The sequence below is a fragment of the Diospyros lotus genome, chromosome 8 (genome assembly GCF_014633365.1).
Source record: "Diospyros lotus cultivar Yz01 chromosome 8, ASM1463336v1, whole genome shotgun sequence".
Classification (NCBI taxonomy): Eukaryota; Viridiplantae; Streptophyta; class Magnoliopsida; order Ericales; family Ebenaceae; genus Diospyros; species Diospyros lotus.
The window spans coordinates 32,451,499-32,478,131 of record NC_068345.1 but is presented as its reverse complement, the minus strand read 5'-3'; the positions used below and the strand labels follow the sequence as shown (position 1 = coordinate 32,478,131).

Here is a 26,633-nt window from a genome sequence, read left to right as displayed (position 1 = left end):
GGGTCCGTCTCTTTTGATCGCCAAATAGTTTTGGTGGATGGTGGCATGCATATATCATCATCCTTTAATTGCATCCGACCTGACATCCATTAATTTCACCTCTTTTCATATTCTTGAATTTGTGTCAAATGACCATCGCAACAGCACATCTGAACACCTTTTTCCAATACGTACCTTTACCTAGAGCTGAATATTGTTACACGTTATTTTACAGGCGCATAATTTTTATTGACTTCATCATTCCCCTATTTACCGATCTTTTCTTCCATTTGGGGCTGAACTTTTTTCAGTTCACATGTTTGAATGAAGAACATTTCTCCTCGTCGTCACTTTGCTGACGTATGAGGGTGACCTCACTGGTGACATAAACAGGGACAAATTGTCATTCGCAATAATTAGTTCAAGAGCTTGCTTTTTACTGGTCACTAATCACTGTGTTCACTGTTCTTATGCACACAGTTAGTGCTTTTGTTGGGCCTGTCACCTGGGGGGACTCATTTTCCAGCTGCCCCCACAATGCCCAAGATATAATGACTCGATTTCTTCATTAATAAGAAAGAAGAAAAAAGTAATAAATCAATATAGAGAGAGAGAGAGAGAGAGAGAGAGAGAGAGAGATGGCAAATAATTAAGAGATTGTTATATATTATATGTATAAAGTTCCCAGAGATGTGATCCACATGGCTGTTAATAGACATAAATAGAGGAGGTGGTGGTGCTAGTCAAGGCTTCCACTTTGTTCGTTCCCCCGCAATTGCCTCTCTAAAGGTTACACCACTCAAGCTGCAGACTCCACACCCACATGAATCATCTTAAATTTTTGTAAAAAGAGTGCTTGTCATATCATTCTATGTATTTTTTTTTTTGTAAAAGGGTCATAATTCGTTGTAGAGTTATAAGAGACGAAGATGTAAAGTTTAAGCGTCTTGGTCGCGCGGGTACTGTATGCCTAATTAAGAGAGTGGGAAAACCTTAATTTTAATTATGTTTTAGAGAATAAAAAACATTAAAAATCTAAAATATAATATTAATAACATGACTAAATAAACATAATTAAAATGAAGACATTAATTACAAGTCTAAATAAAAGAATTAATTAAATATGTAACAAAATTTGTAAAGAATCACAATATTTTCAAATTAATAAAAAAAATTAGAAAACTCATTTTAAGAGTTTTTCCAAGAGCAGATTCAATTGTCGTTGCTTATTATTGTAATTAATAATCATATATATATATATATATATAAGAATAGAAAATAAAATAAATGTTGGGTGCTTTGTCAGGCAGGCGTACGCCTCAAAGCATACCTCACCCATTACACACATAATGTAAGTTTTCGTGACTAGTGAATCGTATTTATTTTTATGAAATATTTTTTGTCCATGAACCTCGTGATGTTCAAAACGACGTCTATAAATAGCCGACTACGATTGCAGCCCAAAGTCCTCCTCCCCCAAGGCCATGTACCAGCTGGAGTAGTACTAGTACACTACAGACGACGAGACGACGCGACGTGCCATTAATTGGAAGAGGTATATATATATATATATAATATAATATATGCGAGTATATATATGGAAGAGGTGGGGGAAGTGAATTATGTAAGCCGGCCGGCGATGTCGAAAACTCCGGTCATCTCATCATCCACGGCGCCTAAGACCCCGGGGGCATTCTCCGGCGTGCAAGGCTACTTGGACCAAGTTGTTCATCTCTCAAAGGTCAACCCACAAGAGGACTGGCTTCCCATCACTGAATCCAGAACTGGCAATGCTCTCTACGCCGCCTTTCACTCTCTCAGCTCTGGCCTTGGCTTCCAAGCACTCCTGCTTCCCCTGGCTTTCGCCACTCTTGGCTGGTAACGTTAACTTCAATTAATTAAGTAGCTACTCTCGTCCCCGCCCGCCATATATATGATGTATCCATCATCGATCAGTTGGATTGATGGGGGTTTTTTGTTGCAGGGCCTGGGGAATCATTTGCCTATCGGTGGCTTTCGCGTGGCAACTGTACACACTATGGATTCTAATCCAATTGCATGAGGCCGTGCCTGGGATGCGCTACAGCCGATACCTGCAGCTATCGATGGTCGCATTTGGTAAAGCACCCACCGAACCATTTCTGCATCTTCCATCATTAATTATTTATTCATGGAAAATTTGGATCTTAGAATCTGCCAAATTAATTGTTGCAGAGAAAATAAACAATATTGGCGTCTATGCAGGACGGAGAAGATGATGATTCTAAATTTAGTTAGGGGCTTTTAGTTTTTGTTAATAAATTTAATTAGGGTTACGTACAATATGAAATGAATAACAAAAAAAAAAAAAAAAGAGGAGGACAAGATTCACGTACGTACGTGTATACACACATACATGCAGGAAGGAGGGAGGAGATGGTGCTTCAGAAATTAAAGCTTATTAGTTGAAAGTAAAAATAAACAATATATTAATCCAAATGCCAAATTATGATTCAGAAATATGGTTGATTTGATCGTTACGGACCAACCATCAACGCCCAACTTTTGTTTTTTTTCTTTACTACTTAGGAAATAAGTAAACTTTCTAGAATTTTATATATTTATTTATTTAGATTTTGGTCAATCTACTTGTCTGCGAAGTTTCTCCTTTTCCAAGTGAAAGCAAGCCAACAAACAAACAATAGTCAAATAATGTTGGCCTTTCTTTATGATTTATATTAAATAATTGCAAAAAAAAAAAAGTGACCCCTGTAATTTAATTTATTTATATTTGATGACAGCATCAACCAGCCAATATCTCCACTTTTTTTCACCTTCCAATATCATCCCCACGTTGCGGAGAGTAGCGACTTCGCGTTGGGTCTCTATTCTTCCAATATCATCCCCCCCCCCTCCCCTCTCCCTGGGTCTCTATTCTTCAGTCTCCCCCCCCCCCCCCCCCATTTGCCACCTAACATGTTGTATGGCAACTGTTATGCTCCATTGACTGATTAATGATATATATGAAATCTTATTTCCTTTCATATTGACCAAAATTACAATAATAATAACCTTGTGTTGGTAGCGAAATGTTTGTCATTTTATTAATTTTGGAACTTATATTGCTGTCCCAAAAATTAAAACATAGTAGTTTAAGAAATAAAAGAAAATTTATATATTTATTTTGAATAAACTGGACTCCACCTCTTATGATCTTTTAATTTAAGTTATTTACAACAAATGCCTTGTGTAATTTAAAAAAAAATAAATTCTATTATTAATCATTAAACTTTTCATTTGTTTTCGCAATAAACTGATTATTCATATATTTTTATGATCCATTCTTCTCCGCTTTTATTTATATATATATATATATATAATCATTGTAACCAGGTAGGAATAGGTAGGTAAAGTGAAAAAAATGATATTATTTTATCCCTAGACAAAATCAATCATCATGTCACGCGTCACCTCCGATCACGAGTTATGATTAATAAATAAATAAATAAATATATATGGATTCTGGAAGGATAGCATTTTTTCATTTTCTTCTTTGAATTTGGGGTACTTGGAGTCATTGAGATTAAGGCCCATGCTAGAGATGTAGAAAACTGATCCATTCTTCATGTTGGTCAAGGTGAGAAACGGGGCAAGTTGCTGGCGTTGTTTCCAACCATGTATCTCTCCGGCGCCACCTGCGTTGCCCTGATCATGATCGGAGGAGCAACCATGAAATTACTCTTCCGGCTCTTCTGCGAAGCCGCCTCCTCATGCAACATCAATCTATTAACCACCATTGAGTGGTACATTGTTTTCACTTGCTCCGCCGTTGTTCTGGCTCAGCTTCCCAACCTCAACTCCATCGCCGGCGTCTCCCTCCTCGGCGCACTCACGGCCGTCACCTACTGTACCCTCATCTGGACGGTTTCCGTCTCCAAAGGTAGGCTGGCGACGGGAGCCTCCGACAACCCGCCGGAGCCAAACTCCGACGTGGGTAGGCTCTGCTGGGTTCTCAATGCGCTCGGTATAATCGCCTTTGCATTCAGAGGCCACAATCTGGTTCTTGAAATTCAGGTTGAATTCATTACTCATGATTCCATCTGTTTTGTATCTACTTCTTCTGCGCATAAATTTGTATAGTTTTCTTTATTTTAGCTATATATAATAAGGGTCCTGTCTATAATTTAAGTTTTGACGTTGAGCTATTGATTTGAAATTTCAGGGTACAATGCCCTCCAGCGAGAAGAAACCAGCGCGTGTGCCAATGTGGAAAGGAGTGAAATTCGCATATCTCGTCATAGCGATGTGCATGTACCCCATGGCAATCGGAGGATATTGGGCTTATGGAAACTTGGTAATTCAAAATGTTACTTTTCCAATAATCAATCATATAACCATCCATAAAAACTTACCTTAAAAAAGATACTCTTAATTATTTTATCTTAACATTTTATTTATTTATATTTCATACATGTTAATGCTTTATTATCTAACATTTTATGTCATACTACGAAGTTAATTTAATTTTAATGACGACTCTTATAAAACTTTGCATGTAGCCTGGCCTTAAAAAAAAATCTTACTATATATAAACCATTCTACTTTAATTATACATAGCAAGCAACATCCTGGTTGATCTCCTAGACCAATTAACTAACCAAACCACGACTTGAGGATCGCAGATACCATCAAACGGAGGGATGCTAAGCGCAATGTACAAACACCACAGGCACGACACCGCAAAAGCCATACTCGTAGCGGCAAGCGTACTGGTCATTGTCAACTGCCTCACCTCGTTCCAAATCTACGCCATGCCAGTCTTCGACAACCTCGAGTTCAAATTCACCAGCAAGATGCAGAGGCCGTGCCCGTGGTGGCTGCGGACTGGAATTCGGGCATTCTTCGGCTGTCTGACCTTCTTCATATCGGTGGCGCTGCCATTCTTGCCGGCCTTGGCGGGGCTGCTGGGCGGCATTTCGCTTCCGGTCACCGCAGCGTACCCCTGTTTCATGTGGATTGTGATCAAGAAGCCTCCTAGGTATGGCCCCTCGTGGTGGTTCAACTGGGTGTTGGGAGGGGTGGGGATGGTGCTGAGCGTTCTTTTGGTTTTTGGAGCTATTTGGAGCATTGCGGCGCTGGGAATTGAAATCCACTTTTTCAAACCCAAGTGAGACTGTTTGTTGTCCAGCACAAGCGAATGCTTGGCCCAACCGGAAAGCCTCACCTGTAACTTGACCCCAACACACAAAAATAAAATGTATAAAGAATTAAATACTAACATGAATCCTACCTCCCGCCGATGATTAGCGTAAAACTTGTTGGGATCCCAAAACACGAGTTCATGTAACAAATCTCATGTAGTGGCATAACATGAAAGCTAGATATGTTATAGATAAATAATTAAACCACCATCATGACAACTCCAGTAGATTCAGCCATTGCGTGCTGAGTGAGATCTTTGATATGATGTAATGTGTCTCATGCAACTATTCAGTAATGAACATGTAAGCCAAAACAGCTTCTGCTATCAATCTTTAATGATAAAACTTTAAAAATAGAAAATGACAAACACTTCGATCTGCTATGTTAGAAGCCGAATCAACTACAGTATAATCAGCTCGCTTTAGCTGCAATTACAGGTGTAAACAAAAAGGACGGAAAATAAAGAGAGAGAGAGCAAAACAAGATGGACCAAGAGCCATGGTCAATAAATTCTAAAAATCTACAGAGAACAAAGCTGGGGTCGACATTGGACTCACTTGTGAAGAAGCCGGTAACTTAATAGAGCCTCTACATCGATAATGGAAGAAGCATCCTTCGTTTCTTTTTCCGAGCCAATCTTACTTGCTTTGTAACTTTCATGCATACGCACATTATGAGAGCAACGCATACTAAAACGATTGCAAGTTTCATGTGACTGAAATATAAGGAAACTACTGAGAAAACCACAAAAGCTAAAATCATGAGTTCCCATATCACAAAGATCACAACGTCCACCCTGCATTCACAGAAGGCAGAAAGCAAGATAAACAAATGTCAGACCTGTTATTCTTCTTAGTCAAAAATACAAGCAGAGATAAGTCCCTGAATAGCAACTAAAGCTTATGCTACACGCCATACGTGGCATGAACTGTTCTCATGTGAGGACCAGTAATTTCAAGAGTTACATTGAGATGACAATGCAAGTTCATAGAATGGACAGGCAGCAATTTCAAGCTACTTAACCAAGTACATCACCAGAAAAATTCAATCAATGCCTACTCATATATTTGTAAATTCTTCTCATCTGAATCATCAAGAATTCAATCCATTTAATCCACCAACAAGAGATGAGCCGCATGCTCTGGTTTCTAGGGAGTCCATTCTACACTATACTCTAGCCACAAACAATTCAAGGATTTCCTACATCATCATTTGTTTGTTCATTAGCCATAGCACACCATATTTCCCTAGCTCAAAACATCCCCCAAATAAGACCATATTTCTTTTTGTGACCGAATGGTCACAGGTTCAAGTTTTGGAAACAATCTCTTTGTAGAAAAAAGCAAAGGAAAGTTGAATACAAATATGATGTTCCATGTGCCTACCCTCGCAAAGCAGGGATACTCATGCAGTAGGGATGCCCTTTTCTATTGGACCATTCTCAGCTTATTTCACCTTCCATTAAAATGACCACATCCAAAGCACGGAGCTTTTGCCTCAAACGTCCAAAGCTCTAGATCATAAACATCAGCAGGTATTATTGAAAATTGAAACAAACCAAGAAAAAGATTTTAAAGAAAACAATGATGGTATTGAGCAGGGAAATTATCTCACAGGCAAGACAGGTCCTAAACCCATCTGATGTATCCGTTTCTTATAGGATGGGCACCTTGGGCCCACATGACCACATGAGTTATGACAGCACAATAATTGCGCTTCAAGAATAGATATAATGAGTAATAAATTTCTTTTTAATGCGAATGCATAAAAAAATGTCTCAGCAATGTCTTAACGCTCTTAAATGCAGAATACGCAAAATCGAAAGTATTTGTTCATTCAGAGAAAAAGAAACGACAAGGCATTTCCCATGACACAAAGACCTAGAATTGGAGAAACCCATGATATATATGTTACACCTCTAAATGTCTTGGCCTATGATACAAGTCAGCACCCCAAGTCTCAACAAAAGAAGGGTAACAACAGAGGTGTCCACTGTCACAAATGACTAGAACATGTATATATGACACACAACTACAATGACATTTTCAAGGCATTCCATGAGTGTTATTTTGGTTTTTATAGACCTTCTAAGAGATAGTAATGAATTACAAGGCCTTATTAAACAGTTCTCTCTAATTCCAGTGAGCCGATCCACACGTTAGTAAAATTATAGCAATCTTCTTAAGAACACACCTAAGCAGTCAAGCATCAACAAGAGATTTTAAGTAACCTATACCCAAATCATATTGCATCATAAACAAGGCATTTGATAGGAATCTCAATCATAAACAAATTGGTGAAGGTTGCAAGTAAGACAGTAAGGTACAACTGCTTGGAAGCCAATGTTATAGAGGGTTTAGTAACTATCCATGTCTCATAATGATAAGAAGAGTGAAAATGGTTCCCAAGTACATGCTAATCAATGTGAGTTGAAGTAATAAAGTTGTAACAGCCCACAGCAGTTGGACCAACCAAGACCATGTCATCTCATATGACTTCAGCCACATTTTTCTACACCTATTATACGCTGAAAACATAATCATTTTTTAGTCCCAAGAACTAGTTGGTTTTAACATTTACAGTACCAGCACATGGATCCTAACACTATTCTATGTACATGGGAACATCTAATACTACAAGCTATCAGCTACCTAGGAATGAAGCCTAGAGAAAGCCATGCAAAATTTTATCTTTCATCCTCCCCTGATATAATACAAAATAAGGCTAACAAAACTTATGGCTTTGTTTCCGGAAAAATAAATAGAAAAAAAGAAGAAAGAAACTTAATGCTCTAGATAATGTTCCATAAACAATTAGACAGCCCATATTTACAATACGGTATGAAGAGGAACATAAAAAAAAAATGAATTACTTCTAACAAGAAAAATTTATAGAAGCTGCTTACTTCTGTTATAAATAAATAATTAGATGATTTAAAATATCAGTTTCTTTGCAATTATATCTGGAAATACATACAACTTCGTCGCATTCCAAATTGTTCAGTTCAAAATTCAAATCATATTATTTACACAACCAGACTACACTACGAAAAGAAACAGTACCAGACCTTGCAAGATGACAAAATGGAGGCTCACAAACTAACCAGATTATTAATCATGAATCAGTTAAAGAATAAACAGAGCAAAATTACTACCAGATATGTAGCTTCATACAAGCAATATAGTGAAGAAGCCATTCCTTCCATGCAGACTATTTAGAGTATAGGCAAAAAAAGAAGGGTCACTGTATCTGTTGCATGGATCTTTTACACTTACGAGGTAATGTGTCAAACACTTTAATGATCAAGTTAAGGTATAGAAACCATGTCCTCAAAAGCAGGATGATTTGTGCACTAGGGGCACCCTTTACTAAAGCTTGATTATAAAAGTATGCATCAGAGTTACATTCTATGACAAAGAGCTAAATTTTTACTTTGTAAACACCATTTTATACAAAATATTTTTCTTTTGAAGTTCATAATATGAAATCTAGATATGTCTTAGAGCCCTTGTGCATGAGACAGATGAGGTGACACTTAAACACATACCCCTACAACCAACATAGATACCAAAAGGTCAAGTAAAAACGTTTGCAGTTTGTCTACTTAAACCCTTATCCAGTGTACCAGTTCAATATTTGCTAATAGATATCCCTCTGAAATGATCTAACACGAGTAAGTTATGCTACATAATTAATAAGTTAGAAAATTCTGAATACCTAACTATACTTTATCAACTCCAGATTCACCTAATTATTTAAAAATAAAAAATAAGAAATTGCAAGGGGTATGAATTTGGAATTTTTTTTTTATTAAATTCACATTTTCTTTTGTTTTTACATAACTAACATCAGATTTGGAATTTTTTTATCAAAGTAGCATCAGATGTTATCCAAGCCTAGGCTGAGAGAGACCTGGTGATCTCTAGCTTCTCCTTGACAACACTTAGCAACTTTTGCTAAGTGTTTCGCATAGAAAAGGCAAAACCCGCAGTGTAACTAGCGGGTTTGCCTTGCATAAGATGCACTGTTAAATTAGCGGGTCTTATGCAAGCTTATGCCTGGTCGGTCTTCTGCAAAAGCAAACCTGCAGTTGCACTGGCAGGTTTGCTTTGGCTTACAAAAATGGATGCTTGTTAGACCCGCCAGTCTCTCTCGGCCCAGGTTTGAAAGCCATTTGTTACTACTTCAATAAAAATCACAAAGCAGATGCAAGTTACATAAAAAAACACAAAACATATTTGCTAATTTAATTAAAAACTTCTGAGTTTGGCTGTCCCTATAATTGAGAAGGTAATCAGAACCTAGCAAGATTCAGAAGACCAAACAAGGTTCCAGAGGATAATGAATGCCAATACTTTGAACTTCTACTATTTGTGTGCCCACTAATAACGAGTCACTTAGTTTGAGGTAATTTAATTTTAACTTCTAATCGTAAATCCTGTAACACCATTAATGGCAAAACAAAGAATCATTCTAGCACCAATAAACATTTTCAACTTCTAATCCTAATTCCCAAGAAACCTGATTTATCCCAAAGTCAAGCACGTTGTAATGTCAATTATCGCCAAGTTATGGTTTGGTAAGTTGACTCTTTTATTTCTTAGAGCATCTCCAACCCTTCACCCCAAATTTGGGATAAAACTTATCCCAAATTTGGGGTAAGACCTAATTCCTCTCCAACCCTTAACCCCAAATTTGGGGTAAAGAAATAGTTTATTCTTTTTTTCTTTATTTTTTGATTCTAAACTTTTTTTATAATGTAAATTATTTACTTATTTATTATATATCAATTTAAATTATTACCTAAAAATTACATAATTAACTAAAAAAAATTAATTATCAATAATATTAAAAAAGAAAAACATTACATTTACTATCTCAATTAATAAAATATTATATTAAACACAACAAAATTTATTAATTATTATTCATTAATTGATTATAATTTATTAATATTATTTAAATATTATTAATACTAATAATAAGTAAAAAAAATGTAAAAATATATAAAAGTGGGATATAAAAGGAATTAAATTTTGTTATAGTTAAAATGAGGGGGGCAAAATAGAGATAAATATATTACCCAAATTTGGGGTCAAGGAATAGTTTAACCCCAAATTTGGGATAATAATATTCATAACCCCAAATTTGAGATAGGATTTGGGGGTGGGTTGGAGAGGGTTTTACCTCAAATTTGGGATTTTACCCCAAATTTGGGGTTGGGTTGGAGATGGTCTTAATTATTGCTTTTTATTTCGCACTTTCCGATAACCGGAAACCTAAAATAATGAACTTACAAACACACAAAAAGAACCTAACTGATCAAGATGGATCTGGAAATCCTCCAGGATAACCGTTAACATAAGCGACCATGACAAGAATTTAGATCACCGAAAAAGGCAAGAAAACCCTAATCAGGCAGCAACATAGAGAATTAAACACCAACTGCGGAAATAACGCAATTTGAGGGGACGCAACACACTTAAAGACGGATGATACCTAGAAGAAGCGAAATTGGAAGTAGAAGAGGAGGCGGAGAAGAGAGAGACGGAAGCCCAGTCGTGCTTGGATCGAATCTGGTACTCCCTCAACTGTTCAGCCAGATTTGCTCTCGTAATCATAGCTTCGACCTCCCCGGCCCGCCACTCTCTACAAATCGCCCTAGAATTTGGTGCCAAGTAGGTATATCTGGAGCTCAGTTGTCATTTACAATTGAAGTCCTGCCGGAGAACCCAAGTCGTCGAATTTGAATTCAGACGCAGAAACAAAAGCGAGAGAGAAGACGCTAGCAAGTGCCTCCATTTAAACGTTCTATATAGTTTGTTGTTTTGCTTTTATTGGGTAAATTGTAAAGAAATATATATATATATATTGAATTTTTTTACTTTGTTTTAATTTACCACCAACTTTTAATTTTTCAATAGAATACTTAATTTTGGGTCTAATTGTAATTTTATAATTAATTTTTAATTTCTTAAAAATATATAGTTAGTTTTAATTATATTATTATGATTATGATAAATGCCTCCTCAACTTTAATAGTTTAGATTAATTGCAATGACACCCTTACAATTTAAAAAAATTGGAAGAGAATCCATTCTCCGCCTTTACTGCCATGGTTTTCTCCTGCCACCACTTGATTATTTCGTTTCTTTGGTGCAATCAACATTGTTGAACCATCATTTTTTTCTCTAATTGGATTTCATTATTCCAATCAAATTTATCGTTTTAATCAACCTATTCATAAATTTTTCATTCTCGTCGATATGTGTAAAAAAATTTAAGTGGAATGAGACATGAAAGAGAAATATTCTTCAACAAATCCAAAAAGTTCTGAGAGATGAAGTAATGAGAATAAAGATTTATGAGGAAATGATGCGTTAATGACTTGAAAAGACAAAAAGTGAGGTAGGGTTAGGTGAAATAAATGATAATAGTTGGTTATAACCCAATGTCGACTTAAGGCATAGGCCATTAAGGCTTATGACGACATATGCCTAGGGACCTAAAAAGAGAGGGCCCTAAACAAATAGGAACACCATGAGAAACATCACACAAAAGATGAGAGATATCGAAGAAGATGTTGGAGGAGACGCTAGAGTGAGAAAGAGAGACGTCGAAAAATATGCCAAAAAGAAAAAAAGAAAGAGATGTCGCAGAAGACCAATCAGGCAAAAATGCCGACGGGAGTCGAGAAACTAGGAGATGTGGTCACTAGGGTCACGACATGTGAGATAGTAGGAGAAAAAAAACCAAGAGCAAGAAACAGCAGACGTGCGCCAGTCAAACGTTCAGACGATGACACTGCTCACACGGAAGAGAAATAAAGAAAGAAATAGCTCAGTTAACTCATATAAAAGGTTCGTTGTTATCGTCTCCTTTCACGCATTGTCGACTATGCCGCTGCCATCTACCATTAGCCTGCCACTTACCATCGCCTTATTGCCTGCAATAAATGATTGAGGTTGAGTTTGATGCTTGACTTAACTTTTGAGTTTTGATTTTTTGAGTAACTAACTTGATAGCATAAAAGATAGAGAGAGATAAAAAAACAAAGTAATAAAAAATGGACGGGCTTCTACTGGCTACCAGAGTTGACAATTCCTATTTCCTATTCGGTTATCCTTGAATAATGAAAAATTACCAAACCATTGAAATGATGGAAGAAAAATGGATATAAAGGCCTTGACCGACCTAGACCTTTACCTACTTCTCTACTTTTTTTTTTATATGATTTCTCTTTTTTAAATTGTATTTCTCTATAGAACATCGATAATGTAGTGTTGGATTCGAACGGTTGGAACCTGCTCTATTGCTTTAATTCGACTCTCATTTTCCAGCTAACCCTTGTTGTCGCATAGCTACAGTAGCACTAGAAATTGGTTCAATCAGCAGTGGCATCTCCTTCTCCGGTTAGTTTATCTTATTACAATCGACACCGGTAATTGGTACACCATCTTATTATTATTTTATCTCAATATCATAGTTAATTTTTAATGGCATATGTTTTGATTTTTTTTTTACAAGTAATAATATCAACTTTTATTACAATTTCATTCGAAAATACAATAAAAAGAGCATAATCATATGCTACATTTCCAACTTCCTTGCACTTTTTAAAATTATTTTTATTTTAACAAAATAATATTAATGAATCTAAATTAATTATTGTTTGAATAAAAATGTCTAGTAGAAAATATGAATCTAAATTTGAAAAAGGTAAGAAAAAAAGAAAAGTAGAAGAACCAACTCAATTCTAAAAATGTGCACTTAATAGATTTGTTAATAATACTAAACACTAAATGCTAAAAAGAACTAAATTAATATTTAAATAAAAAATTAGTTGAAAATTATCAAGAAGTTTTTGAGGATAACAGTTCATATTCACCAAAAAAATAGTGAAGAAAGTGATAAAAGTTTAAAAGAATGTGTTCTAATCGACAAGATTAAAAATATTAATGATAAAATGAAACAACTATTAAAAATATTTATGATCAGCACAATAGAAAAATTTACACTCAAAACTAATTGATTTATTAGTTGAGAAAGGTCCAATTAGATATATTTTAGATTTTTCAATATATAAAAATTCTAAACACTTTTTTACAATTTATTACATTCAAAATTTACCAGATGAAGAAAAATATGGTAGAAAATGGATAGTATATTCAAAAGAATTAGGTAAATTATTTTGTTATTGTTGTAAATTATTTAATTTAAAATTAAATACAAGTCAATTAGCAAATGAATAGTGTAAAGATTGAAAAAATCTTAGTGCCAAACTTAAAAGTCACGAAACAAGTGATGAATATACTATAATAAACACTTAGGTTAATGCTGAGATGAGATTACTTGAAAATAAAAAAATTGATCAATATTTATAAAAGAAAATAAATAAAAAGAAAATATATTGAAAGAATGTACTAATACGAATTATTGTTATTGTAAAAAAATTATTCAAAAAATAATTTGACATTTCGTGGTACAAATGAGAAGATTTATCAAGATAGTAATAGAAATTTTTTGAATTGAATTGAAATGATTGCTAAGTTTGATTCTAATATTTTATTTTTGTGTTTAGTTTTAATGATAAAAAACATCCAATGATTTTATACTCTAAATCAAAGTATATGATTTGGAAACAAAAATCAATTTAAAGTACTTTGTTATAATGAAAATAAAAACCAAATGAATTATGATTTTCTTTATTCTTATATATGGAGATTTGTACAAACAAGTATTATGATGAAATCTCCGAAATAATTTTTTTAAATATTAGTTTTGAACCATCGATCAAAATGAACTAATATTTTTCGAATGTAAAAGGACCATCCTTATGTTCTTGATAGATTGATATTTTATCTTTGATATAATTTTGATGAAAAAAATCAATTGCACTTTGATGATGAAATTAGTTTATCATGTTTATTGACTTGGTGCATGAAATTATTTTTATATGATTTATTAAGCACCAAATAAAAATTAATTCCATCATATAATTGAATGTCAAAAATCTAGTTATAAATTTATTGATGACATTTGAAATATTATAATAAAAAATGTTGAATGAAAATTAGTCTCAACAATCTAATGTAAAAAATCTTACGGTAAAATTTCTTGATGATAGTTGGAAAGTTATATTTTTATTTGACTAAAAGTGTTGTACCAAATTTTTTTAAAAGGATTTGAAAATAAAACAAGTGTTGTTGTTGCCCCCAAGTTTTGAACCCCTGTCACTAACCAAGCCTAAAACTTATATGCGAGAAGGAGCCACTCAAATTGGAAGCACTTTAGTTTATTTATGTGCACAAACTAATATTTCCTTCAATTTGTTGACTAATACTTTAATTTGTCGATTAACGCTACTACATCTGTCGACTAATGCTTTCAATCTGTCAACTAACAAAAAACTTGCATTGCATTTGTCAATAGTTTCTTTCGTCTGATACCTCCAACGGCTAATTTTTCAATTTTCAACAGCTTTAAATGGCTAGTTTTTTGTTGAAGTTTGTAGAATATTTATAAATACAAATCAATGATGATCTTGAAGAGCTAATGGATGAGAATAAAGTTATTTGAGCTTACATCTTATACTCATTTATATTTATATTAATTGTGTTTCATTTTTCTCTCTTCAAGACTTTGATTTTAATTTATATCAATTCATTTAAGTCTTGTTTGTATTTTGAGAGATTTTGTAACTAAGGGATTTATCTCTTAGATCATTTCTTTATTATTCAATTCTTATATTTTTTAGTTTATATAGCTAGAGGGCTACTTTTTTAAGTATGAGGTTGATTTCCTAGCAAGTGTGCTAAAGGGCTTACCTTGAGTGTAGGAGATTGTATATCATAGTTTTGGACTAGATAACCTATTTGGGTTCAAATAGGAGATTTAGTGAATTGGTTTAAAATCCTTAATGAGAAGTTAAAGTAGTGGATTAGACTTGGTTTAAACCGAACCACGATAAATTCTTTTGTTCATCTCTTACTTATGCCTTTTATTTCATTTATTGTTCCAAACATTTCAGTAATCCTTACTTACATTGAAGTTTTATTTTTCATTAAAAGGATTTTAAGTTTCAAATAAAATTTTAAATTATCCAATTCACTCTCTCTTATGGTGTCCCATATCATTTCAAACCTATCAGATTCAATAATGCAAGAATACGTTGAACACATTCAAAATAAAGAAATTCATACTTATTACCTTGGTCATCATATATAAAATGAGTAAATAAATATTTTAGCAATAGAAATAAGAAACATCTTTATTAAAAAAAATTAAAGAAATCAAAATATTTTTCAATTATACTTGATTGTACCCTAGATGCAAGTCATGAAGAACAAATGTCTTTTATATTAAGATGTGTAGATATTTTAATAAGTTTGATAAAGATAAAAGAATATTTTATAAATTTTTTAAAAGTGGGTGGTACATCTGCTCAATGTCTTTTTAATGTACTCACAAGTGAAATAAAAAAAATTTAAACTTGATATAAATAACGTGAGAGTACAATAATATGATAATGGGTCTAATATGAAACGTAAATAACAAGGTGTATAAAAAAAGATTATTCGATATGAATTCTATAGCATTTTAAACACTATATGGTTGCTACAATTTTAATAATTTAGTTCTTTGTGATATGCTAATTCATGTGTTAATACTATGACATTTTTTTGGAGTCACACAACACATATTGTCATTATTTTTTGTTTACAAAAAGATAAAAAAATTTACAAGATTGTGTTTTTTATTTGACACTTAAACCATTATCACAAACACATCGAAAAAGTCGTATTGAAAGTGTTAAAATAATTAAATTTCAATCTCTATAATAAAAGATGTTTTATATCAATTAGCAAAAATTAGTAATGATCCTAAAACAAAAAGTGAAGTTATTTCTTTATAAACATATGAGATTGAAAATTTTGAATTCCTGTTAAGCATGATTATTTAGTACGATATGTTATTTACTGTTAATATGATCAATAAATACTTATAATGTAAAAATATGGGCATTTCTATAGCAATAAATCACTTGAAAATGTCTTATTTCTTTTTTAAAAAATTATAGAGAAATTGAGTTTAAATTCTATGATTTAAACTAAAGAGATTGTAGAGCAAATGAATATAGAACCAAAGTTTCGTAAAAAACCTACAATAAAAAGAGAAAAATAATTATTTGATGAGAATGAAAATAAGGAGATAAAATTATCTATTGAAGAATCTTTTATAATTAATTATTTTACATATTTTGTTGATCATGTTTGTCCTTTAAGGTGTAGCCACTTAAAAGGGGGGTGAATTAAGTGTTTAAAATTTTTCTCTTTTTTGATAAATACTATTGATTAATTATTTTCTTTAAAAATATATAAATTATTTTTTTTAATTAAATTCTTGTTATTTAATTTTAAACAAATTAAGATTTTATAACTATGTATATGTGAGTTTGAGATTAATAAATTGCAAATCACAAGAAATAGCAAGAATAAATAAATGAGGCACAAGACAATTTATAGTGGTTCAGTGTCTCTACACACACCTACTCCACTCTCCCAATGTCTCAATCACTCTTGGGGTTCCACTAATTTCATCAAGATTTTCACACTAGATTATCTTGGAAACTAAATACACTCCTAGATTACAATGGGTTCTAGGAAAATCACAAATACTAAGGTTTTCTCCCTGCCTTACCTTGAAAACTAGATTCACCTAGATTTTAACGGTTCTAGAAAATCTATACAATCCACAATGATAATTTAATTGTTCACAAATAATTGTCCACACTTTGACACAAATAAGCAATTAAGTACAAAATATATAAGGTAATAATATTTAAATAAATAAATAAACGATGACCTCAACATGAATGGAGAAGATCGAATTTGACTTTGCGATCTCTTTTTCTCCTATTGCCTTGTGGCTCTTCGGTGGATGTGCAACGAATCTTTAAGAGCTTTAGAATTCTTGAAAATTATCTTGAAAGCTTTTGAGTGATTTGGATAAGTAATATGAGCAAAAAATGATATCCAAAATGAATTTGGAACTATTTATAAGCATTCTGAAAATTACTTTAGTGGCACTATAGCAATGTTAATGTGTACTGTAGCAACAATGAAAAATTAATTTTTTGTCCAAATTTCACAAAATTATTTTTTATACATTTTAGAAATACTTTGAAAAATAATTTTAATGGAAAATAATATTTTTGAAAATACATACACTTATGAAAAAAATATTTAATAAATTAAATTAAAAAATATATTTTTAATAAAAAATAATATTTTTGGTAATACATATACTATGAAAAATATTTTATAAATTAATTTAAAAATTATATAAAAAATATTTTTAATAGAATTTTTTTTTTGGTAATACAAATGTTATGAAAAATATTTTATAAATTAATTAAACATAATTCGATACTATAATTAATATATTTAATAAAAATATTCTTTTTATTAATCATTAAAAATAATTTATTTTGTATATTGAAAATTCTCTTTTTGTTATTCATCAAAACTTAATTAATATGAGTAAGTTGGCTCAACAGATCATGCTATTTTTTCTTTTCAAAATGGATTTGAACAATTTCAAATATACGAAAATAATTTTGATTTTCTTTATAATGTAGAAAAATTAAAATTATTTCATGATGATAATTTGAAGAAAAATTATTTAAATCTTTAAAATTTTCTAAAACTTGATATGTTTTCTGATATTGATGGTGTAACGGCCCGTCTCCCGGAGCCCTCGTGCACCAAGAGGATCCTAAGAAGGTCATTACTAAAATGATACCGAATAATACACAACTACAACTCATGTAAAATCCTTATTAAAATCATATTCTTTTTATCATTTCACATCTCATAATCATTTTTACAAAACCATTCATCACTTCGGCTCACCTGGGCTTACATAATATAGGACAATCTCAAAAATGTAAACATTAACCTTAATAAAGACACGATGACACTCAAGATCTAGTTTTGGGAGAGCTCTGCACTTGCTACCATTGCATGATGGCCTGGACCCAAACGCCGCTGAACGTACCTATTATCACAGGCGTTTCTCTTACCTGAAATGATGGAAAGCAATCATGAGTCGCAAGAGTCAACAAGCTCATGAAAGAAAAGCTAAGAGTTTAGGGTAGGACTCTTTCCATGACACCCCATGTAAATCGTGCCAATGCAACCACACCATGTCATGATCCATACGTGCCTTACTTCTACATGCATAACATAAAGTTAACTGCACATAAGGAACCAGGGGCCCACATAAGTCACACATTGGCACCCAGGTCCCGCATACAAACCTGTTGCAGCCTAACATAGGCTACCATTTCATCATTCTCTTAGACCAGCCTTTTCCTGACATGGTCGGCTTTTCCTGACATTCAACATTTGCCTTTTTCTGATTCTCGTTACATGCACTTCCTGATACCCATCATACTATCATGTGTTCTCCATGTCATACATCACATAATCATATACTTCCGCGACCTTGGTCTTCCCTTAAGCCAACCCCGAGTTAATATCTAAGCCGAGCCGAAGTTCACATGAGTTGATTCTCCCGACACCTGACACGGTACTCCCGTCCAGAATAACAGTAACATTAGAACCATGCAATGCAACACATAAGAAATGCAAGGGCTTCTGTAGCATAAACGTGATGACAAGGCCCCTATAAACCAAGCATCAGGCACTGCTACGCCCACACATAAGAATTCACACATGCGACATGCTCTAAATGCATATGCTTACCTAGGATACCCAAATTGGCTCTTAGACCAACAGGGTCATGCAAATGCTCACGCATCCCATCACACACAAAGCTTGTCCCCACGTGAATGCAACCCAGTCCCTTGTAGCACACACATCATGATATGCACAAACCAATGCAGGAATCTGGACTACCAGCTCTTCTGGCCCGTCTAGCTCTTATCGTAACAACCGATGACTGGCGCTCATACATCCAGCCATCAATTGCCACGACCCATGGTTGACAGTTAGTGGCTTTGTACCCATACCTTTAGACACACTGATTGACACTATTAACTTTATATCTTCTGAACTTAACATTATACAACATTTCTCCATAACCCTTCATGTACATAACCACATAACATCATGATACCATTCTCATTCGTAGAAAACCATTTCAACATATATAATAGACTTTTGACATATTTCCATAATACCATATCATTTTCTAAGAACCTAGCCCCAGTGGGTTCGGCATCATTCCCAAGGGAAGCGGAGCAATACGAAGCTCCGTGATGGTTAAAATGAAAGACACAAAGACGTCATTGCTTAGCTCTTTCCATTAACAATAAACCCATTAATAAAATAAAGGTCATATAGTAGTTACCACGCGGATTATTATTATTAATGAGTGGAACCGAGTCACGACGAGGGAGGGTTTAGAGTATAAGAAACTTCGAAGACTTTCATGGGAAATAAATAACGCGAAGAGAGGGTTAGGAGCTTGCCTGAAAACGATGGATTTTAGACTCTTTTGTGCTCCCGTTGCGAAGTAAAACGTTTTACTGCATTGATAGGACTGCAACTTAAATTAATTAAATCTAACCTCGTAAACTATATAATCTAACCGTATAAATTTTATAATTTAAACATATAACATTTATACTAACTTTACCCACTTACCTGAATATTTTAAACACCAATAAATCCTCAAAATCTCTTAATTTTCTCTAATTTTCTTCCTCCCCAACTGTTGCTCGCGAGCTCTTCTTCTTCTTCCTTAATTTCTCCCTTTCTCTCCCTCTTTTCCTCTCTATTTTGCTTGCAAAATGGCCAAAATTGGCCCCTTAAAACGCAGCAAAATGCTGCTTCGTGCGCAAGGCACAATCGACAGCCCAAGGGCTGCCGTGTGGCGCGGCCTGCAGCCGCATATGGCTGCCATCGCCTTGGGCCGAAACGACTTCGTTTCGGCCCCCCTTTGGCTAAAAAATCAGCCATTTTCCTCGCGCGCATGCTGCTCCCCCTTGGTCTCAATCCCTCGCCACGCCCACGGCTGTCCTTACGCGCAATCGCTCGCGCCCGCGCCCACCTTCAACATATATAAGCCTTCTATTAAATTTAAAGTAACTTTCAATCACTTTTCAGCTTTTACACCAACACCCACAACTTTCCGAAAATGTCACTCACACCCTACACTTCTTTTATTCCTTATTTCACTTTCACCCGGTAATTTTCAGAATTTCGCTAAATTAATTTATTTACCATTTTCATAAATACTCCCAATTAATTTAATTAATTACCTAAATTTCCTATTTCCTCAAACAATATAAATACATATACTTTCTAAAATCTCCAAATATTCAATAATGACTTCAAATATCAAAATTAATAACTATTATTTGTCTCCAAATTTTGGAATATTACAGATGGTTTAGATTTATTTTCAGAATTAAAAGTTTTAAAATAAAATATAACCATATATATATATTATAACAAAACAGCCACCAAATTCTTTTCTGGCCCATTTTCAATTTCTATTTTGATATTTTATTATATTTTATTTATTTTTTTCTTACCCGAAATAGAATTTTTGTAGATCATTAATTAAGCCTAGATTTATGAAAAACGTATAGTTCTTGGAATTTGTACATAACTTTTTTAGCTAAGAAGTGCTTGGAGAATGTCTAAGCATGGTATATGAAGAGACAATATCTAATCCATATTATTAATTTTTAAATATTAACATAAAATTTTAATTGAAATAAATTATAAAAAATGATATTTTTTTAAATTGGGAGAAATCTTGAGATATCAAGTAATACCATCGGGTGCCAAATAATTTTTTTAAAAAAAATATTAATTTTTTATTTTATTTCCCATAATTTATCTTTCATTCTCTCTCAATAAAGCCACCACTCAAAACTCTAAAACCCTTAATTAGTTTCAAAATCATGCAAAAAAAAGTACAAATCATATATATGTTTATGTTATTACTTAATTTTGAAAAATAATTAGTTGGTAGGTTATGTTAAATTAGTTATTTAGGCAAAATTAGATTATTTTAAATAAGTCATTTAAGTTATTTTGACAAAATTAATATTTTGTATATGTTATTTATATTTATCGTATGTTGTCATATTTCTTTTAAAAAAATTATTATGTTTATATTTTTATTATTGACAACAGAAATATGTAAAGTTATATATGGATAATTAATTCTGAAAATTTGATTATTATCATTTATATAATTAATTGATTATTTAAATTATCTTTATTTTTTATATACAATTTAATTAATTTAAATTTATTTTTTTATAATTTTAAATGTTATAATTTTATATATAACTTAAATATTATAATTTTATTTTTTAACTTTATTCTTTTTGTTGCTTTCTTAAAAATTGGACCTATCTTGAATGTTGTAATTGATTGTCAGGAGAAATATGTAAAGTCATGTATGGATAATCAATTTCAAAAATTTTATTATTGTCATTTATATAATTATTTGATTATTTAAATTATCTTTATTTTATATATAGTTTAATTAATTTAAATATATTTTTTATATTTTTAAATATTATAATTTTATTTTTTAACTTTATTTTTTTTGTTACTTTCTTAAAAATTTGACTTGTCTTGAATGTGGTAATTGATTGTCAAAAGAAATATGTGACGTCATATATGGATAATCAATTTCAAAAATTTGATTATATCATTTATATAATTTGATAATCAATTTCAAAAATATGTGAACCCATACTTATTTAAGAACCTTGGGATAGTTCCTTATAAAATCTTTGTTAAAAACATGATACCAATAGTTAGGATGTGAAGCAAAGGACTTGCGTTTCCTCTTTATGAAAGTTGTTTGCTTCTTATCCTTATGCACATTATTCTTAAAATGAGAGATTTTAGGTATCAAAACATGATTGGATTCTTGAGGATTTGCATGAGAAACATTTAAAGGCTTGGTTTCCTTAGGAATCCATTTCATTTTAGGTCCATAATATGATTTCCTTTTTAAAGGACATTTGTATGCAATGTGACCTAATTTACCACAATAAAAGCATTTAATTTCATGATAGGTGTGTAAATGTGAGCTCTTGACTTTTGCTCTTTGACTATTAAAATTTTGAACACCTAGTTCATGATCACATGAATTTGTAATCTCTTCTCTTAAACTGAATTTCTTATTTAATGCGCTATTTGAGGATTTCAATTCAAATTCTTCCAAAACATTTTCCTTTAACAATTCTTTATTGGAAGTAATCAAATATTCATTCTTAGATTTTAAAACTTCCAATTTTTTTGACAATAAATCTAATTTCTTTTGAACAGTTTTATTTTTCAAATATAGCTTTTCACAATTTTCATATAAATCATTCAAAGCATTCAATAACTCTTCATTTGAAAAATCATTCTCACTGTTATCATTATAAGCATATGAAAAACTAGACTCATGATCAATATCAATAACAAGAGTAGAAGTAGAGGTTACCTCATTTTCTTTATTTACCATGAAACACATGTTTGAGCTTTCTTCACTAGAGGCACGGGAACTTCCTTTCTCCTCTATTTGTTGATGATTCAATGAATTTTTAACCTGTGAATTTTCATCAACTTGCTCACAACATTTGTTAGAAAGATATTGTAACGACCCGTCAAGGGGTCTAGACGTTTTTGGGTATTTTATTTTGGATTCAAAAATTTTTTGCTTTAATTAATTGAGGGTTGAAAACATTCTCCCTTGTTTATTGGAATAAAGAGTAAGTGGAAATAAGAATTTTGTAGCCTATTTAATTGGGATCCATCAATGTGAGAAAAGTCCAAATAAATTGGGCCATTGTGATGTGTTCAAAATTTTTAATTATTTTATGAATTGGCTTGGATTATGATAATTCATTTGGATTAATGAGTTGGGCCATGGAATGGCCCAAGGTATGGGCTGAGCCCAATTGGGGAATGAGATTTGAAATTTTTGAAAGAAAGTCATAATAAAATAAATTAGCCATCAAATGTCAATAGTGCCCTTGGTCTTTCATTTGACCATTGTAAAGGTGAAGGGCAATCAGGTCATTTGGACAAAGTTGCAGGTGCAGACTGCGCATTGCCCTCTTCATGTTTCATCTGCAGTGGAGACCTTTTCTCTTGTGCGTACTCTCCTTTCCTATCTAAGACTTCTTCTCCTTATCTTCCATTTTCCCTCCTGGTTGCTGGTATTTTCGTCTGGGTTGATAGCAGCTTCAAGAATGGAGGATTTTTCTGCATAGCAAAGTTATCAGGCAAGTTCTTCTTGCACTCCCCTTTGATTTTCAGTGCAAGTTCCTTCACATATCTCCTTCTGCCAATATGATTAATGCGTACATGTTGGCTTGCTGTGTCCATTTTAGCTCATTTAGCTCACTGTGTTCATTTTATCTCATTGTGTTCAACCTTTTGCTTTTGTATCTCTCTGTGGGTTTTCTTGCGATCTCAAAATGGGGTTTGTTTTCACCCCAAGCTTTCTTCGTGAATGGCATTTTATATAGCTAGGTGAGGATGAGAACCTCTGTTCGTTCTGCATCCAAAGAAGCAGTGTTCAATGTATATATATATATATATATATTTATGTGTATCACCCCCTGAATGAGCTTGCTGATCCAAATGCTTCTTATATGTATATGTGCTGTGTTTGAATGTAAAATGCTCAGTCCATTCAAATGATTTCATTAAGGCATTTGGAGCAAACAGCAAAAGCCTCAACTGAAAATATATATAAACTGTTTGCCTATATATATGAGACCCACTTGTAACTACTTATATTCAATATGCGTAACGAGCTGATACCCCCCAGAGATTTGAAAAGCTTATTAAAGCATGCCCTGCCTAGCTAATCCACAATATATTATGCTTAAACAGTCATTCGAATGCCCCTGTTCTGTTCTGTTCAGCAAACCCAGTTATATATATATACACGTTCAGCTTCATTAATGTTCTAGCGAGCTCGTTCCAGTTCTTTCCGTGAGCTCGTTCCAGCTCTTTGCCGCGAGCTCACATCCATAAGCTCCCTGGCCGCTTAATCGCGAGCTCATTTGTCAAGCTCTTGGCCGCGAGCTCTTGCCGCGCGCCTGACCTCAAGCTCTTCCAGCGAGCTCTTGCTCAACCCCTTGACCGCGAGCTCGTTCACCTCATGACCCCGAGCTCGTTCGCTTGTCCTTCCCGCGAGGTCTCTTGAGCTCTCTCCGTAAGCTGCGACCTCAAGACCGAGCTGTTCCCGAGCTCGTCCCGTATGCCTTTGAATGAGAGCTATCAGCTCTCACCTTGTTTATTTACCTTTCCTTAACTTAAGTAAATGTTTGCATTTTCCTTAATTTATATTTTACTTTCCTTTACTTTAATACATAAATGTAAATAAGAAAGTACCCCCCATTTGGATTCAATAAAAATATCAAAAAAATCAAAATCCATAAAAATAAAAAGTTAGAATTTTGGTTTTAGTACAAATCCATGAATTTGCAATTTTACCGCCATCGAAATACATAGTTTCCGTTTCTTGAAAAATTCATTAAAAATCATTTTTACAACAATAAATGCTAGTAATCAAATTACCGGGAGTTAGTTTTTCAAGATGAAGACATTTTCAAAAAATGTTCTATTTGGTCCATTACCTTAGAAAAATTTCAGGATTATGTTTGGTCAGCAATTTCACGTGGTGTGGTCATTTCATTGCATGGAGTAGAATAATGAATTTGAGCTATGAGCGTGAATGTAAGTAAATGCATACTATCACTGGTTAAATGAAGTCACAACAATCATATGATGGGAATAATAGTTATTAAATTTATAATACTCCTCAACTGGTGAATCGAGATTTAATATTAAATAGCATCTCTCAAAGAAGTATTCTTGTGTTATAAATTACATTAAGCATTTTTGTGTCATAAATTACATCTTGAATGTGGTAAACATTATGAAGTAAGATATGTTGAATTTATTTGATGATGGGGGAAATACCCAGTATGGGTAAGTGATGTTAACAGCATGAATATTGCAGAATCAGGAATTTAAATACATGTGGTTGGCAAATGCATACATGATGCATACATGTACAGGTTTCATATATATATGTTTTGCGCACCTATTATTTTGCGCGGAGGGAGAAAGGGTACCCTAGAGCACTTGGCACGGGACGAGGTGGCCATAGCCCGGCAGGTTGGCTCCATATTTATTTGTGAGGTTCTATGAAACTTATGCACTTTTGCATGCATTGATTTATGGCTTGAGAACCGGGGAAATTGATATTGATAATGAAATTATGCACTTTTGCATGCATTGAATTATGGCTTGAGAGCCGGGAAAATTGATATTGATAATGAAATGATGCACTCTTGCATGTATTGATTGATGGCTTGCGAGCCTGTGAGAATTAATAATGATATTGAAATTTTATGCACATTTGCATAGGGATACATGGTGAGATGATATATTGGGTTGAATTGATAATTCATGAATTATGAATCTTGTATATATTGTGGAGTCCTTGATTACTCTTCTTGGTGTCATCGTGTTCTTGAATCATATATATTGTTCCTTGTTTCTCGAACTTGCTGAGCCTTGTGGCTCACTTGATCTTCTTTGCCATTCCAGGTAAAGGAAAGACAGTTATTGGGGGCAAGTCCAGTAGGACTACAGCCCAGGGATAGTGGTGTATGGAGACGCGTCCTAGCTTTAAAGATCCTAGTTAGTGATTTGGTGAGGTTTGTAATAGTGAAAATTTATTATGTTATGGCATTTGAGCCTCATATTATTTTGTATGGCCATCGAGCCTAGAGTTATGAGATATTGGGAATGTAATTAAATCTTATTAAATTTCCGCTGCTAGAAATGAAATGAGTTGAGTTCAGTTTTGTTCTATATCATCCATGTAAGGACCTTCTTTCGAGTATTCGGAAGCGGGCCTTACAGATATAATGAATCAAGAGTGTTTAGAATATCTTTAGCATTGGAGCATTTAGAAACTTTAATATAAATATCATCACTTAGGGCATGCTGTAAAATATGCATAGCTCTAATATTTAAAGAAAAATTTATTTTATCACGATCATCCCATTCCATCTTTGGTTTTAAAACAAAACCCTTTTCAACTATATACCACAAATAACAATCGATGGATGTTATGAATACACAAATTCTTTTTCTCCAAAAATTATAGAATGAGCCATCAAAATAAGGTGCCACATTTATAGGATAACCTTCTTTAAGAGCCATGGATCTCTCCTCAGGTTGTTAGACCTTGAAATAAGGAGTTAGGCTCTGATACCAATTGTTAGAACGGGAGGTGCTACGGCACACATCAAGAGGGGGTGAATTGGTTATTTTAAAAACTTAATTGAACTTGAAAAGCTTTTTAACACAAATTGAGGTTTTATGAAATAAAACGTGAAGTATATAAAAGTGACAGATGAAAGTTTACAAAAAATAAATATGTGAACCAAGTGAGGAAAA

General features: G+C 33.2%; 2 protein-coding genes across 2 annotated transcripts; one reads left to right on the top strand and one right to left on the bottom strand.

The window, feature by feature from the left end:
• Positions 1-1,437: 1,437 nt before the first annotated feature.
• Positions 1,438-5,328, top strand: LOC127808507 (lysine histidine transporter-like 8). The gene is made up of 5 exons (XM_052347082.1): positions 1,438-1,857; positions 1,964-2,097; positions 3,596-4,032; positions 4,181-4,312; positions 4,641-5,328. Exons 1-5 carry the CDS (start codon positions 1,577-1,579, stop codon positions 5,127-5,129), a joined length of 1,473 nt encoding a protein of 490 aa, XP_052203042.1. The 5' UTR covers positions 1,438-1,576; the 3' UTR covers positions 5,130-5,328.
• A 135-nt stretch (positions 5,329-5,463) lies between these two features.
• LOC127808509 (uncharacterized) lies at positions 5,464-10,984 on the bottom strand. The gene is made up of 2 exons (XM_052347083.1): positions 10,660-10,984; positions 5,464-5,956 (listed from the first exon to the last, which is right to left on the bottom strand). Exons 1-2 carry the CDS (start codon positions 10,779-10,781, stop codon positions 5,749-5,751), a joined length of 330 nt encoding a protein of 109 aa, XP_052203043.1. The 5' UTR covers positions 10,782-10,984; the 3' UTR covers positions 5,464-5,748.
• Between the last annotated feature and the right edge of the window lie 15,649 nt (positions 10,985-26,633).